The sequence below is a fragment of the Plasmodium malariae genome, assembly GCF_900090045.1.
Source record: "Plasmodium malariae genome assembly, chromosome: 7".
NCBI lineage: Eukaryota > Apicomplexa > Aconoidasida > Haemosporida > Plasmodiidae > Plasmodium > Plasmodium malariae.
Genome location: NC_041781.1, coordinates 133,951 through 152,002, shown reverse-complemented (window position 1 = coordinate 152,002; position 18,052 = coordinate 133,951). Strand labels below are relative to the sequence as shown.

Sequence of the window (18,052 nt, the reverse complement as noted above, 5' to 3'; positions counted from 1 at the left end):
TATAAATGGAATTAATAAAATGTAAATTCTATTTGTTAGTATTAAAATTCACTTTCGTTAAAAAATTATAGTTATAAAGTAATTTTGTATATGTTCTTTATTTTAATATATCCATACGATTGCCCCTTTTGTATGTTATATATATATGAGGGTATTAATATGGACAAAATAATTTTAAAATAGTGCTTCATAAGAACATATTTATGAATTATTAATGCATGGATAAATGTATGTTCATTTAAATTCTTTAAATAAAATAATTTTTTCCGTTTTTTTTCATTTATAAATATCCTTATTATATGAAACATTTGATATATATCATTTGAAAACAACAATGTTAAATTTGTTGTATAATAAATTAACATTTTAATTCTATTTAATTCTAAGGGGGGAAATAATGATAAAAGTTTAAATATAGTTATAAATAAAAAATATATATTCTTTCAATTTTTTTAATAAAGTTTTTATTTTAAGAAATTTTTTTTTTCATTTAATAAATTTATTTCGTTTTTGTTAATAATTTTATATTTTTTAATTCAATACGAAGATCCTCAGAAAAACTAGCCCATGAAATAAAGAGAAATATTTTTCAAAACTATGTTAACAAAATATTCTTGTGATAAATTATATTTGTTAAAATTAAAATGCGAAGAAAAAAAAATAAAAAAGGAACAAGTATTATATTGTATTTATATTAAATATTTTATTTATTTACAACATTATGTATATGGGTAAAATTTTATTTTTTTTAAAGTACTTTTTATTATTTTTTTTTTAATATGTTATGAATATTATAGCTTGATGCAGCAATATAAACATTACCTTTATTTAAACGTGATTCAAAATTTATAACAATTCATACGTTGTACTGAATCTTTTTTTCAGCATAATAAATATATTATATATTTATTTATTTGTTTATTTATAAAGAATATAATATATAATATTAAAATTGATATGTTCAGTATGTATATTTTTAACATAATATAAATAGAAATATTAGAACAATAAAAAGTAATATAGAACAAAAAAAAGTATAATTAAATGTACGTATATTTAAGAAAATATAGCTCTTTAAATAACAGATTTTTTTTTTCTTTTTTTTTATTTAATATGTATAAATGCCTAAAGTAAGAGCTGTTGCATACATTATTAAAATATGGTACTTACATATTTAAATGGTAGCTTATATTATTTCATACTTGACTTAATAATTATCTATATATTATAATAGAGAATAAGTTCTTAGTAAAATATATTCAAATTAAAATAATAAAATATATTCTGATGATAAATATATTTTTATTTTTGTTTTAGTTATATAGATAAATTTAGAATCGCATAATACTTCAAAAAAAAATTTGTTTTATATTTGATTAGAATGAAAACGAAGTTAATTATATTTATAGATATTATAGTAATGTAAAATAGTTGATATTATTGTTATATTTATTTAATATCGCTTAACTCTATTAGATTAGATGTTTTCATTCTATATATAATATGTTTAGTATTAAATTCTCTGACTCTAGCACTTATATTTCAAAATATGATTCCATATTTTATCAAATATCTGTCTATTTAGTAATGGCAATATCAAAATTATTATATATGTATTAATTCTACATTAGTATATAATGTATTTTTATTATTATATATAATCAGACTACACAAAAAATATTTTTCACTGTTCTTAGTGATAGTGTTATACATGTTCATTTATCCTATTGCCCCTACATAAATTATATGGATGAATTTGCCATAAAAAATATCATATATCCTAACTACTTTAAGGTTGAGTAATAACATTAATATTATTAATTAATATTAATATATTTTAAATCCATAATATTTTTTCTTAACGGAAAAACAAAATTTCCACAAAAGAATTATTATTTAATTTTAGATTGTTTATTTTACCTCAATTGAAGTTAACATGAATATTTACATAAGAACTTTAAATAATTCTCTTAGAATAATACTCAGCTGTATCTTAATATTTTGCAATGTTATTATTATAAATATTTATTCTATAATTTTTGTTTTTTTTGTATTTTTTTAAAATACATTTCAATTAACATGTATAATTATTTATTTTATATTTTCAATGACTATTATAATTGAAGAGTTATAGATTAGAATTATTTAGAGTACGATGCGGTATTTAGTATGTCTTGTAATTTATGTATATATGGTAATTTTTAGAATAATGACTATTTAACTGAATATTGTATTGATCTAGTTATTTACAAATTTTTATATTTTTTTCAATTTAAGTCAATATCATTCTCCAAATGGAGCAAAATAGTATTAAAAAATACATATTTGCATATGGAAAACTATTACGGAAGTAGATTATTTTAATAATTAAAGAGCCTGTAGAAGAGCATTATTATTTTAAATTGAAATTATTTATGATCTGAGAAAAAGAAAAAATATGTAAAGAAATACAATAAATGTTAATATAATTACTGGAAAATATTAGATAAAATATTTCTGAGTATTATTAGAATGTGCTACTTGTGTGAATAACTTCAGGAGTGAAGTTTTTAAATTAACTAAAATTCATTGAGATTGAGAAGTTCAAGAATATCTTTGACAAAATTTATGTATAGTCAACTTTTGTACATATTCATATAATTTTTATGGGCACAATATTCATATTTAAAGATTTGCAATTTTTTAGAAAATGATTGTTATTTTGAACAATATATTTGTTTATAAATTATTATATAATCAACCATATATTTCAGAATGTATGTATTGATAATAGAATAAGTACTTTGTAGAAATAGTAAAACAAATATTTTATATAAAGGATTTAAAAATGGGAACATTTCTAAACCATGTTTCCTTTTTAAAAAGCTAAAAAAATATATATACAAAAATAAATTATAGTTGTAACGATATATATGATACATTACATTCTATAACAATTTAACGTGAAAATAAATATGTTATATTTTGTAAGTATTTTACTGCGTCGCTAGTATAAATAAGATAATAATATTTTTAAATTTAATATTACCTTATATATAACTAGTTTTATTTTTATGTATTAAATATATAATATCATAATTTTAAAAGCGTGTAAACTTTATCAATATATATATAACAAGATATACGTGTTGTATATATAATTAATGGGGAAGAAATTTAATATTCTACAAAGAAATTAAACAATATGAATATGATTTCTTAATTAAAATAAAAGTATAAATATTATAGTCAATTATTTATATTTTTTTTAAAAAAATAGAAAAAAAAGTATGTTTAAAAAAAAATCATTGTTGCTAAAACTGAAAAAACACACGTATTGCTAAATTGTTAGAAGATTTTTACTATATAATTTTCGTATACATTATATTTATTTTATTTTTTATGTTTTTTTATATATTAAAAATGTTTAATATATAATTTATATAGTAATATAAGGTGTCATAAAAAACTAAAACGGACAAATTATGATAAAAAATAGAAGAAATTGAATAAGAGTTTTCATAAATATTGAATGTATAATATAATATGTATATTAAAAAGTAAAATATAATAATGTTAATTTTTTTATTTTAATAATAGTTTTATAAATTTATCTGTCTCTTCTCATGTTTAATCCTTTTAATTATACGCTTGGAAAATGGTATTCCTTCAGAGCTTCATTATTATGTTATATTTCACATGATTAAAATAATATTCGGTATATATAAAACAATTTTACAGTTATCATTCTCTTCACCATAAAATAAACAAAATATAAAAATTTTGAAATAATGTATTTATTCTTTAAAAAATATATTTAGTAGAATATTATTTATTTATGTATTAATGTCGATTTATTATGAAACATCTGCAAATTTTGTTTTTAGTATTATGTGTTTTATGTAGTGTAAATAATAGATAATATATTAGTTCTAAATTTACAAATAGATAATTACTAAATCATATATATTTATCGAATATATTGTTATTCTTTTTCATTTGTTATATATAAATTATATCTTGTATATATTATTCTTATTTGTAAATTTATTTCCATTTACATGTTTTTAACTTAATGAATTTATATGTTATATTTTTATACCGGTTTTACCTTTAATCTCTCTTTTTTTTTTTTTTTTTTTTTACTTCATTAATTTTTATTTTTGAATATATATAATTAATTTAGAAGAAAAATTAAAAAATTATGTAAATGAATATACAGTTTTTTAATTAAGAAACAATAGTACAAGTTAAACCTATTTTTAAAAGTGTAATACTGAAAAATTATGGCACCAAAATAAAAAATTACTCTTTATTTTATAGAATATATGTTTCTTCATAGATTATGTAGTTCGACATAAATTCCTCTTTTTAAAAAAATTGTATATAATAAGAAACTCTATTTACATAAGGAGAATTTAATGTATTTGTTATAATTAACGTATGTAATTTGTTTTTTGTTTTTCGTAATTACTATTATTGTATCATTGTAATAATTAATATTTTATTAATACCATTAGTGTTTTCTAAATAAATATTAATGAAATATGAAATATTTACTGTATAACCTTCATAATATTAGTAATTATTATTTTAATATATAGAGGAATATATTACGTTTATATTCTCTACATTCAGTAATGTATAAAAAAGAATATTTAAACCTGATAAGTATTTACATATTTATTTCATAATTTATTCTGAAAAACAATAAAATACTACATAATTCATGCACATTATTAAATAATTAATTTATATATTTTATGTATTTATAAATTAAATTATATTAAGAAAAGTTATTTTTCATTTAATTAAAACTAAGATAAATATTATATAATACATTTAAAAATTTATTTTTCGTTGTAGTTATTTTGATGTACTTTATATATATGTATATTTATTATGTATATAGGAAGCGCTAATAAGAAGAAATTATTTTTTTAAATATTTTATTCTATCATTTGAAGTGTATTAAAATAAGATTAATTTTTTCTGTTTTGATTATGTTGGATCATTAAATAACTACATCATGAAACAGAAAAATAAGACATCCTTACTTATTAATTTTGTTGGATTTATCCTTTCATCTTGGAGTGCCATTATAATTGTGATATTGTATGATAATATTATTTAAGGATATATAGAATACTACAATTTTTTTTTTTTTTTTATTAATACTATATTTGAGATGAAATTATTTTTTTTATTATAATATATATTTACTTTTTTTTTTAGTGGAGTTTAAATAAGTCTTTGCTTGAGCAACACAGTCTTCATAAAAAATTAGTCCCAATAACTTATAAATTACTTGCAAAATGTGAAAAGAATAAGGATTAATATTTTTTTGTACTAAAAGAAATGATACGAATTAATGGAATGAACAAAAAAAAAGATATATTTAATAATGAAAAAGGGGTAAATGCAAGAAGTAAACAATTAAGAGAAAGTTCATTAATAAATACAGAAGAAGATAGACAACCAGTGATAAATAAATCTTGTATGCTTGAAATAAAAATATATTCTAATTTAGAAAAAAAAATATTCAAACAACTTGATTATGCATATTTCCTTAAAAACAACAAAAGAATTAGTAATAAAACTTACAAACAAATTATACGTAAAAAATACGGACTACGGATTGCTTCAACTTTAATAATATTCTTGTTGCTATCGATGACAATCATAATAGATATCTCCTTGGAAAAGGCAATAAATAAAGGATTTTTTAGTGTTCTTAAATTATAGGGTCCTTTTGAGCAGTTGAAGACGTCTTTAGAAGCTACGTAGGAATCTTTAAAATGGTTCTTGGAACCTTTATTTGAGAGAAAAAATAATATATTATATAATTTGTATGGTATTCTAATATATATTATACCTTTCTTCATATTAGGTGTCACATTTATATCAGCGTTTTTTTATTACTGTAAGAAATTTAAAAAATATGATAAAATTAAGTTCAAGAAAAGGTAAAACTTATAATCTTCAATATATTTCTTTTTTTAAAAAACTATTATATGTGAACTAATGTGTGTTATATATTTAGTCAAATACTTAATACAAATATCTATAATTACATAAATTATGTATTTGCATGCACATAATCATGGACATTTTTATATATGAACTCAAAAAATATATTTTTAGTTTCTTTTTGAATATGAATGTTTTAATATTTTTCATTATGTGTACTAAGTTATATTTTAAGCATAAATATATTTTATTATATTATATAGATATGTTTATATTTCAATATAATTTTATGCAAAATAAATATGAGTTAAAAATAGTATATAATAGGGGAATTAATAGAACTTTATTCAGGTCTTATGATAATAAATATTTGTGCTATGAGGAATGGTGCTATTTAATTATTATATAATTCTCCTCTAAGATTATTTTTTGTTAATTCAATTAAAAAAATTTTTTAATTTTAAATTGAAAACATACGCGCCTTGTTTCTAATTAATAAAACGAAGTGAATGTATTTTGTGGAATAGATATACATATTTTGTTCATTAAAATAATGCATAAAAGTTATTTTTTTTTTATGAAAGTTTATACAACAGAACAGATGGATGTTTTGATACAAAGGAAATTATCATCTGAAAATGAGTACATTTAAGTATCATTTATTTTTACTAATCATTTTATAAGGATTTGAATAATTACAGTATAAAATAAAAATATTGTATCGAAAAAGCATGATCTCTTAAAGAGTTTATAATTTAATAAAAATATATATAAATAGAAAAAATATTTAAGAGAAAAATAATTTTACGATGATTAAATATATATTATGATAATAAAATTAAAAAGACATTATATTTTTTTTCCAATAACTTATATATACTTATGTTAATATATATAATCTGTGAAAATATTGTACATATTATTAAATATATTGGAGCAAATAAGTAAAATGCAATAAAGAAATAAATATAACTTAAAAACATAATAATATAAAAAGCTCACGAATAAAATCATGAAATTTTATTCACTTGAAATAATAATAAAGATACATATTATTTTGTGAACATATCAGTGTTTTATTTGTAAGAGGATAAATGAAAAAATCTAATATTTTTATCATGAATATTTAAATATTGTGAATTATTCAAATGTTATATACTAAATTTTCACCTGTTAAATATAAAGAAGTTTTTATTTTTTATGTAGACAAAAATATTGAAGACACAAAAATGTATTACACATTATCGGTAAAACCTTGAATGTACGAGCTATTAAAGGTGTAATACATTTATATAAATTACGTATTTATAAGTATGCAGTAACGAAAATAATAGTGAATATACCGATGAATTCAAAAAATGTTACGAGCTTAATACGAATAAATTACATATGTATATAATTATTCTCAGTATTATTATTCAGTAAGGAGAAAATTAAATGCTTTATTATGAATGTACTATATTTTTATATGAAAATTTAATATTACAAAAATATAATTTAAAAAAAAAAAAATTTATAATTAATGAAAAAATGGCTTTAAAAATTTTTTAGTGAAAATAAATGTTTCTAAAACTTACGAATGCCATATATAATATTTAGTTGGATTTACTCTGTATGATTTAAAATTTTTTATAATTAATTTTATTTGTTATATACATGTTATTATAAATTTTTTAAATGGTTTTAACTATATTTTTTAGAGAAAAAATTTGAGTTCATAAATCAGAAAATATAATAGTTAGAATACGAATACTAACTAACATTTTAAAATATTATGATAAATAAAATCATAATATAAAACAAGGAAAATATAATTTTGAAAATTTCATTAAAAATATATTTTTTTTTTTTTTTCTTGCAATGTAAAAATATTAATATAAATTTAATTTTTTTTCATGATTTTTCATTTCTTTATTTATTTAATCGAAAAGTAATATTCCAAGAAAAAAGTAGTAGATATGTATATTGTATGGTTAAAATAATTTTTAGGCAATATTATTTTTGTAATGTATCAATTTTTTTTTTTGTTATAATATATATATAACAGATATATGTAAATACAACACATTTTTGCTATTAAAGGTAATTTTTAAAAAAATATTATTTTGTATATATTAAGTTATACCTCTAAAATATGTATTTAATCATATATATTTTTAAAAAGAAAAAAAAAAATTTATATTCGTTCTAATGTCATTAGGAGAAAAATTACTAATCATATACTTCACTAAATTATAATGTTATTTTTTCTCATTTTTCTAGTACATACTGTATGTTATATATTATTTTTATTTGTAAATTTTTATAATTAGAATTATTTTAAAATTGTAGCAATTAAATGTAATAATTCCTTTAAAATTTTTACTTTTAATATATTCTTTTTTCTTTTTTTTTTAATTTTATTAATATTTTACCTAAATAAAAACATTTATTTAAAAAAGAAAATATTGAGTTAAAAAATTTTAATTTAGAAATAATGGTATAAATTAAAAGAAAAATTATAATGCAAAAATATATCTGTTTGTATTTGCTTTTATATATTTTTTAATACATTAGGAAATATTTAATGAATTTAATTTTTTAAATATCTAATGGACTTAGAATCTTATAGAAGTTTTATAATTAATATAGAAGAAAATGTAAAAAAAAAAATTTCTTTTTTTCATTTATTATTATTATTATTACAATTATATCGTTAAATTTATATTTTTTATCCGTAAAAACCTCTATTTTTAAAATATATTATTTATAAAATTAGAATTATTATTACAAAAGCATCACTAAAATTAGTATTAATTTTTGCACTATATAGAACAATGTACTATGGATATGTTATATATGCAATATTGTAAGTAAATTTATTACTATGAAATATTTAGAAACCATATATTTGTATTTATTTTATTTTGATATGTATTATTTAGAAAATTTTTTTAATTACAATACAATTGAATAATCAAATTATATGACTTGAGTAAATATTAAAAATATATTATTGTGATAACATTATTTTATAGCATTACGATGAAAATATAATGAGGGATTTTTAAAGTTATTCTTCTTGGTTTATGTTTTCAAGTGTATTATGTATATATGCAATTAATTAGGTTTTTATAAAAAAAAAAAAAGAAAAGATTTTTTCAAAAAATATAGTACGCATAACATTAAAAAATCGTTATATACTGTTATTTTTTTTTTTAATGTATTAAATATTAAAAATCGATGCCATGTAACAAAAATTTAAGTCTCCCTTTTTTATTATATTTGCTATATTTTTCTTTTTAACAAGGATATATCATATGAACAGTGATATGGTATAATTATATTATTTAAGAATACTATTATTACTCATATTTTTATTGTTCTTATTTAATTATTTTTTTAATATGAGGTTATTTATGCTTTTAAATCATTAATATTTATTTTATTAATTTTAGTGTACCTTTTATGTGTCTTTGGGTGACAAAAACAATGTTGTTCAAAGAGTATGCACAAGAACATATCGTTTACTATCACAATATAAACAAGAAAAAAGCTCGAATGTTTTCTGTATAAAAGGAGATTTACACCCTATTAGAGGGTACGAAAAACAAAATAAATATAATAATAAAAACTTAGCGAAAATAAAAAATAAACAGCCAAAGAAATGTTCATTAAATAATATAAAAATTAATGAACAATCTAGGAAAAGTAAATCTTCTGTATGCAACGGAGGAAATTCGCACATTATAAAAAGAATGTTCGACAAAATACATTATAAAAATCAAGTTAGGTTTATTACGAAGGAAGATGTTAAATTTTTAAGAAACAACACACAAGCAAAAGAAGTCGCACTTTTCAGTTTACCTACATTTGTTATATTATTAGAAATAATATTTATTTTAATAATAGCAAATCCTGAAGTCCTTGGTGCTGATATGTTTACATGTGAATGGTGGAGCCCAATAATTATAGTATTTTTTATAATAACGGTTATAGTTATATTAAGGGCTATTAAATTATGTAGAAATATTGAAAAAAATGAAAAGTTAATAAATGTAAAAAATAAACTAAATTATACGAATTATCCTTCTCTCATTAAAAACGAATTTTTTAAGAATTAAGATATTTATTTTTCTTTGTGATATAATAAAATTACAAGTGTATCTATAATTGCATAGATTTCATATGTACAGTTGCCAAGGCATAGACTTATTGATGAATAACTGTAAAAATTTTCACTTTAATTTTTTAATTAATTTGTTTATTTTGATATTTTTAACTTGATATTTAAAGTACATTTTCTGTTTAACACAATATTTATGGTCCAAATATATAATTCTGTATTTAACAAGATTGACTTGAGAAATATATGTATATGAATTAGAATTAGTATATACAAGTACACATATTATATTTATATTGATATTGTATACCAATTTATGGTACTGTTAAAAATAGCATTACTTTTTTTTTTTTAACTACTGGATTTAAATGATTATTGGTTACACATATAAAAAAATAGTATTATTCGTTTAAAATTAGAAGTATAGGTTTTATGTTTAGTAGTTTATGAAATGAATTAAATATATTTTGTTGCGTTGGTGTAATGTTTCTTTTTTGTTAAACATAAGAACCAATCTTATGTTTATTTTGCGAGATAAGCTTTAGGATAAACTTATTGTGAAAATTTTATTTTCTTAAATCCTTCTCAATGTATGTTTTATTTTTTTCATGGTAAATATATGAACTTAAAACACTATAACAAAAGAATATCCTTTTTAAATAGGGTTACTCTTTAGGAATTATGGTTAATATTTTAAAACTTAATCTTGTTACTATTTTACATGAATTTATTGGCTTATACATATTAATGAATATAGAATTAATTCTTTTGTAGAAAAAAAAAAAAAATAAACTTCGAAGATTTAACAAATTAAAATATTTTTTTATTTCTATGTTCTATATTTTTAATATATAAATGAAATAAATATGCTTACTGTTGAGATTACTTTTTTATAAAAAGTAAATTACTAAAAATTAAATGAATTTTTAGGGAAATAAAGTAAATAATTTTTATGGATCAATTCTGTTAAAAATATTTTAAGTTAATATTACATAAATTAATTAGTAACGAAATGTTGCTTTAATATTTTTTTACTCGTTGTTGTTATTTACATTATTATTATGAAGTAAAAAAAAAAAAAAATATATATATATATATATATAATGTTTAATAAAATATAAAGGTGATACTAAAAATAATGAATAAATAAAATATAATAATTAAATAGTTTTTCAATTCTTATTATCCGTATTAGCCATATGATGACCACGTTTTCTTTTTACTAGATTTACTATTACTACAAAAAAATGATCATGAAAATATAAAATTGAATACCTTAATATCATAAAAAAAAATTTGTTTTACCCTTTTTATCTAAATATTACATTGCTTGAGTAATATGGTATAATTTCGTCGATAACTAAATATTGTTTTATTATTTTGAATGTGATATTAAATATAATCCTAAAAATCTTATATTTATAACTATAATTCCGATGTATGGTTAGTTCCAAAATAATACATAGTTGTTTTCAATAGTAAAAATGTGTACTTATTCTGAAATTTCTAATTAGAAAATTAGAAGTTATGTGAAAGTTTCACATGATGAAACACGACATAATGCATTTCTAAAATATCATGTGTATATAATGAGTTTCATGGAGAACATAAAAGAAGAATACTATCTGAAACCTCGTGTTAAAAAGAATTATCTTTCTATTTTTCTTATTGTACACGTTTTATCATATTATTTGCTATTATAATATTGTAAATGTTTGTTCTACTTTTTCTTCTGTATAAAGTAAATAATACTAAAATATATAAATACAAATATTATATGTTACTCTTATAATTTGCAATTGTGAAAATTTTATAATTAAAAACTAATCTCTTATATGTCCTTTATTTACCATATGCCCATTTATTTATCCTTCTTGGATATTATATAGGTAAATGGGTATTATAGGAGAAAAAAAAAATTAAGCATAATGCTTAAGAAGGATATATTTATGAATTATTAACTAATGCGTATAAATATTCTCATTCATATACTAGATTCCATATAATATTATAGCTTATCTTTATGTATCTATATCAAAACTGCAATTCTACTTATATTAACTTCAACATAAAGACAATAATGCTAAAATTGTAATGCATTGGGTTAAATTTTAAATTCTATATAATTAAAATGAAACAAATAGTAATAGAATATCAAAATAAAGCATGTTATAAAGAAAAAAAATAATATTTTATATTTTGAGTCATATTTTTATTTTAAATTTTTTCATCTTTTATAATATAATTTGTGTTATTTTTTATTATTTCTTTCGGCCCCCTTTATTCTATTTTAATCCTTACGCAATAATCTTTAATTATTATTATATTATAAGGAGTTCAAAGTTTTCTATACCACCTAGTATAGTATATTTATGTTTTAAAATTATTTTTTATGAATTCTGAAGCAAATATCACGTATAAGTGGATATTTGTGCTGCTAATTCTTAAATTAGTACTGTATTTATGTTAATACATTTTTTGAACAATTTTTACCTCATAATTATTGTAATTTTTATAAATATGTATACATTTGTTTATTTTTAGCTAAATTTATTTAACAATAAAATTCCACACGATTGTAACTTTCGTGCCACTGAGTATTAGCCTTTTTCTAGAAAATAATATAAACTGTAATTTTTTTTATTAACTGTTTTATTTAGTACGATAACTTATATTATGAAAACTTCCTTCAAAATTTCTATTCAATTCCCTATCGATGTTTTGAAAGGTTACTCTTTTTTCTTATTTAACTTGGTTAAGTTGAATTATTTTTTTCATTTGTAAATTACTAGGTAAGCATGATTTCATTGAAGTAAACTATATGAAAAAAAAAAATATATATACTTAAAAATATAACTGTTTTGTGCTTGTAATTATTTGTGAAAATGAAAATGTACATTTTGTTAGATTATTAGAACAATTAATTATAATTTTTATTAATAACATATAAAAAAAATAAGGTGAAAGATGCTAGTAATACAACAGTTGTTGTTCAACTGGAAGAAAAAACATAACTGTTTTTAGATGATAAAATTTTTGGTATGCCAGGGATTTCAGTTACGTTGAGCATCTTTTCATCATATACTTTCTTAAAATTGCTTAACTTCTGAGAAAATTCGTTAGTTATATTCCCTTCTCATTTCTTATAAAGTTTACTATAATATTCATAACGTTTATTAAAATGTTCACAATTTCTTAATGAAGTTATAACTTCTTGATAAATTAATCTGTTTAAAATCTTATAGAAATTATATAGGCCTGTATGTTTTATTAAAATATGAAAATCAATTTTTTTTATAAAAATTTTACATATATTCGTTTACTCTTTTATGAAAGTAGCTGAAGTGTATGAAACTAGTCATATAAATTATAAATATGTTTCTTATGCATAATATAATTCACGTATTTACGAGTATTTCCTATGCTAGATGCATAGTTCTTAGATATATTTATTAAGTATCCATAAATCTTTTAACATACAGGGTCACATATATTATCATTAGCATAATACTTAAGTGATGGACTAGTGGTACAAAAATTAGAAACATTTGCAGTATATTGTTGAGTATATGATTCAAATTATTGTTCATATTTAACAAATAATCCCATGAATTATTATAAAAATAAAAAATAGTAAAAATAATAATAAAGGAAACTAATGGAAAAATGGATAATAGGTGAATGTGAAATAAGTTTACTGTTTATTCTACAAAAGAAGTAATTCTTCACTATGTGTTTTTTCCATTCAATGAAAATATATTATCTGAAAATTTTAAAATTTACAAATAAACAATATTACTACTGGGAAAAAATTATTATAAAACTAATTTATATATTTAGTTACAACACTGCAATATTACATATATTGTTATTTTCAAAAAAATTATCTTAATTTACAAGAAACGAACACGTGTCAAAATTCACTAAATACATACGCTAAAAAAGGATAATTACAAAACTTAATAATTTTATAAATTTACAAATCTAAACTATACATTGAAATGCAAGCGAAAAAATAATTATAGATATAATAGAAACTTCAAAAAAACAATTGGTAAAAATATAGCTTTACTAAAATTAAACAATCAAACATACAGGCGTTTTTCACAAATATATAAATAGAAAAATATGAAGAGGGGAAAAAAATAATTTAAAAGCTTATATATCATTATAGAATTTTTGATATTCAGATATAAATATATACACAAATTTATTAATGAACCATTTAAATTAACCCATATAAAAATAACTCTAAGTATATTTAATTGAATAAAAATTGAATATCAGATAATTCATATAACACTTATATGATAGAGATATTTCACGTACTATGAAATGCATAAAATTTTATGTATATTAAAATAAATTCTTTAATTTTAAAAATTTTCATGGATGATACATTAATACTCATAAGAGTATATAGAAAACAGTTCTACTTATTTGGACTAGATACTATATTCACCATTATTCAATTTTTATTATGTAAAGATAAAATAGAGTTTGCTTGTTTTATAAGGTCAGATAAAATTACTTCACCTATTGAATGATCTATGTGTGGGATATACGAAAATAAACAATATGATTCTGCTAATCTTGGAATAGTAAGTCTAAGCAAGTTTTTAATTTTTGGGCTAGATACAACTTGTAAAAGTTTTTCGTATTTTTCCTTTTTAGTAGGTGACGCTGTTTCAATTTTCTTTTTATATTTCAATTGTAAATAAAATAAAAGATTATTTATATATTTAACTATTTCTACTGCTCTTGGTTTGTATCCATCACATTTCTCTGCATCTTCTTTTAATTCATTATATAATTTGACAATAGCTGCATTAGATACATTTGGATTATAAGAACCTATAATGATATCCTTATATTTGGATGTATCATAACATCTTAAAAAATTGGAAAAGCAATATTTTTTATAATGTTTGGGTATGGAATCATCACCTTCATAATACATTGGTCCCAGAAAAAATCTTCTCATACCTAAATCAAACTTATGATTATGATATTTTGTATTATTCAATGATTCTGTAGAGACATCTGCCTAAAAATGTTAATAAATATTTAATATTTATAAAAATGTCCTCATTTTCTTATGAATAAATTGTTATTTTTAAAATGAAAATACATGATTTATAATGAATGTATAGAAATTATTAAATATAATAATTCTACCGCATAAGCATCCTGGAATATCCATATTAATAGGGAAAATGAAAAAATTATAATAAAAAAAGTTAATTTATTTATATGCGCTATCATTTCGGATTTAATTTTAGGAGTCAAATGTTTTGTGATAATTTAATTTTTGGAATAAATTTTTTTCGATAATATTAAATAGAAGATTAATTATACTTGTCGTTTATTATTTTGTGATGCTTCAAAATGTTAAAATTTTTACTTTTAAATATATTTAAATATAATAGTTATATGATTTTTACAAATGTAATACGATAAAAAATATATTAAATAAAAATATTATAGTAATATTTCTTTGAAAAAATACTATTTAAAATAATATAAATAGATTAGATTCTGAAATATCATTAGAAAACATTTAATTAAATAATTGGAACTAAGGAAGATATATGAATAATTTATTTCAAAAAAATTTATTTATATATTATTATTCATACATTGTGAGGAGCTTTGTTTTTTTGTTTACTAAAACAAATAAAATATAAAAAATTTACATGACCTAATATATATGTTGTAACTTAGCTTTAAAAAAAATATCATTTAAAATTTTTGTATTTAATTAAAATAATTTAAAATATATTAAAGTTATCTTAATTCATACATATAAAAAAATTTTTTAAAATAATTTACAATAAACATAATGATTGTAGAAAAAAAATATTTATGTAATAATTATAATTTAATAAAACTTATTTGAATGTAATTTATAACAATATCAACATAATTATATTTCTTCTTAATAAATATTGAGTGATCTACTAATAATAAAAAATATATTATTTGTATTCAATTTTATTTTACATTGTATATCATAAATAAAATTTTTATTTTTTTCAAAAAACTTACACATAATTTTATTTATTTTTCCTCAGAATTTAGTGGTTTTAGTGTTAATTAAAAAGCATTTTTAACACAAAATATGAAATTAAATTAAAAATAAATATTAGAATAAGTTAAACTTTCTTTTTTTAAATTTTTTTTGCGAAAAAAAATATTATTCTTTAAAAAAAAAAATTAATAAAAAAAAATAAATAAATAATAAATGTATTTATGTTGAAAATGTTATAATGTATTATGTATACAAAATTAATTGAAATGTTATTTATTTTTTATACATTTATTATTAATTCTTTTGCATTATAGAATAATTAAAAATGAATTTATAAAGAGAGAAGTATGGATTTCCTAATATAAATGTAGCAAATAATCAAAATAACTAAAAATAATAAATTTACATTACTAGGAATAAAAAATTGTTACATAAAATTTCCTACGTTATTTTTACAGTATAGCATTAAAATATTATTTTTTTTTTTCTTACGATATTAATACATTATGATTTAGTAATATTTACTTAAGCGATATAAACATATATTGCTTTTATTAAATATTTTTTCGATGTAAAATAATCTATAATGAATATGTCAAAATTGATTCCTTATGTGTGTTATGTTTATAATAAAGAAAAAATTACCATTTTTAAGAAACTTTTTCATTTATATATATATATATATATGCAAGTTCTTACAATTTATTTGTTTTTTAGAAGATATAATATTGTATAATATATGAAAACAATTTTTGTTAAGTTTTATAACGATAAATTGTTAAGTATTTAAAATATATTTATATTTTTACTTATAGCCCCGTATATTTAATGCCTTTTCTACATTAAATACCAAGAACATCAATAAAAAGCGCCTTAATTTGTATTGTAATTTACATATACAAACATTTAATATGTGTCTAATATAAAATATTGTTAAAAATGATGGATTATAGTTTAAGAGTTTTGTTTAAGAGTTTTTGCTCTTCACGAATTATGTATATGAAATGTGAAATGATATATTAAATTTAAAATAAAGTGTTTTAAAGTGAAGAACATTTTTATTTATAATACATTTTTAACATAATGTTAATTAAGAGGTAAATATATATCCAAAAAAATATGAAAGTGATTAAAATTTATGAGTAATTCTTTCAAAAAACAAAATATATATCCAAGTATTAATAATTCGTATTATTAATATTATTACTTATGGTATATCGAGATGTATGTATTCACAAAGCTTAATTTTAAAAAATTTTTATAATCTAATAAGAATTCTGTGAATATTATTATATATGCAAAAATATGTAATAAGCTGTGGTTATATCTTGATCATTATCATTGTGTTCATTTTTAATAACTTATATCATTTATTATATATAACTAATATAAAAGGTCTTCATAATAATTGAGTGAGATATATATATTAGAAATATATTATATGTAAAATGAAATTACTATTTGTTGTGAATTCAAGTAATTTGTAAAATATGTATATATATGTAAAAAAAAGGTATAATATATTATATGGATGAAACAAATGCAAAAGTCAAGTTGAAATAATAATGTTATGCTTTGCTTTTTGGTTGTATATTTGATGTATTAATTTGTTTTAAAATTAGGTTTTTAATAATTTCTGAAAAATTATATTTAAATTTTCTCTAATATTTAATGTAATAAACATTTTTAATTATAAAAAGTGATTTAAGATCATATCTTTAATACCATATAATTACATTACATACAATATAATAAAATAAGCAAAAATAAAAAAGTAATATATTATATTTTTAAATTTATTAAAATATTTTTCGAAAAAAAAAATACATAATTTCAATACAACTATATTTTACTACTGCTGTATCTTTAATTATTTTATTAACATTCATTTTATATTACAGAAAAACAGTAAATAATAAAGTATATATGAAGAAGCTTTCTATTTTTCTTTTGTCTTACTCTACGAA

At 18.4% G+C, this 18,052-nt stretch overlaps 2 protein-coding genes and 2 pseudogenes across 2 annotated transcripts, besides 2 other annotated features; 2 read left to right on the top strand and 2 right to left on the bottom strand.

The window, feature by feature from the left end:
- Positions 1-5,008: 5,008 nt before the first annotated feature.
- On the top strand, positions 5,009-5,949 carry PmUG01_07012600 (annotated as a pseudogene).
- Positions 5,009-5,949: a sequence feature (fam-l protein, pseudogene).
- A 3,299-nt stretch (positions 5,950-9,248) lies between these two features.
- Positions 9,249-10,052, top strand: PmUG01_07012500 (Plasmodium exported protein, unknown function; the record flags this gene model as incomplete). The annotated part of the gene is made up of 2 exons (XM_029003858.1): positions 9,249-9,263; positions 9,387-10,052. 2 exons carry the CDS (start codon positions 9,249-9,251, stop codon positions 10,050-10,052), a joined length of 681 nt encoding a protein of 226 aa, XP_028860605.1.
- Positions 10,053-12,706: 2,654 nt separating this feature from the next.
- On the bottom strand, positions 12,707-13,552 carry PmUG01_07012400 (annotated as a pseudogene).
- Positions 12,707-13,552: a sequence feature (PIR protein, pseudogene).
- Positions 13,553-14,522: 970 nt separating this feature from the next.
- PmUG01_07012300 (Plasmodium exported protein, unknown function) lies at positions 14,523-15,319 on the bottom strand (the record flags this gene model as incomplete). Its single annotated transcript, XM_029003857.1, has 2 exons — positions 14,523-15,101; positions 15,233-15,319. The coding sequence occupies 2 exons, from the start codon at positions 15,317-15,319 to the stop codon at positions 14,523-14,525; spliced, it is 666 nt and encodes a 221-aa protein (XP_028860604.1).
- Positions 15,320-18,052: the final 2,733 nt, after the last annotated feature.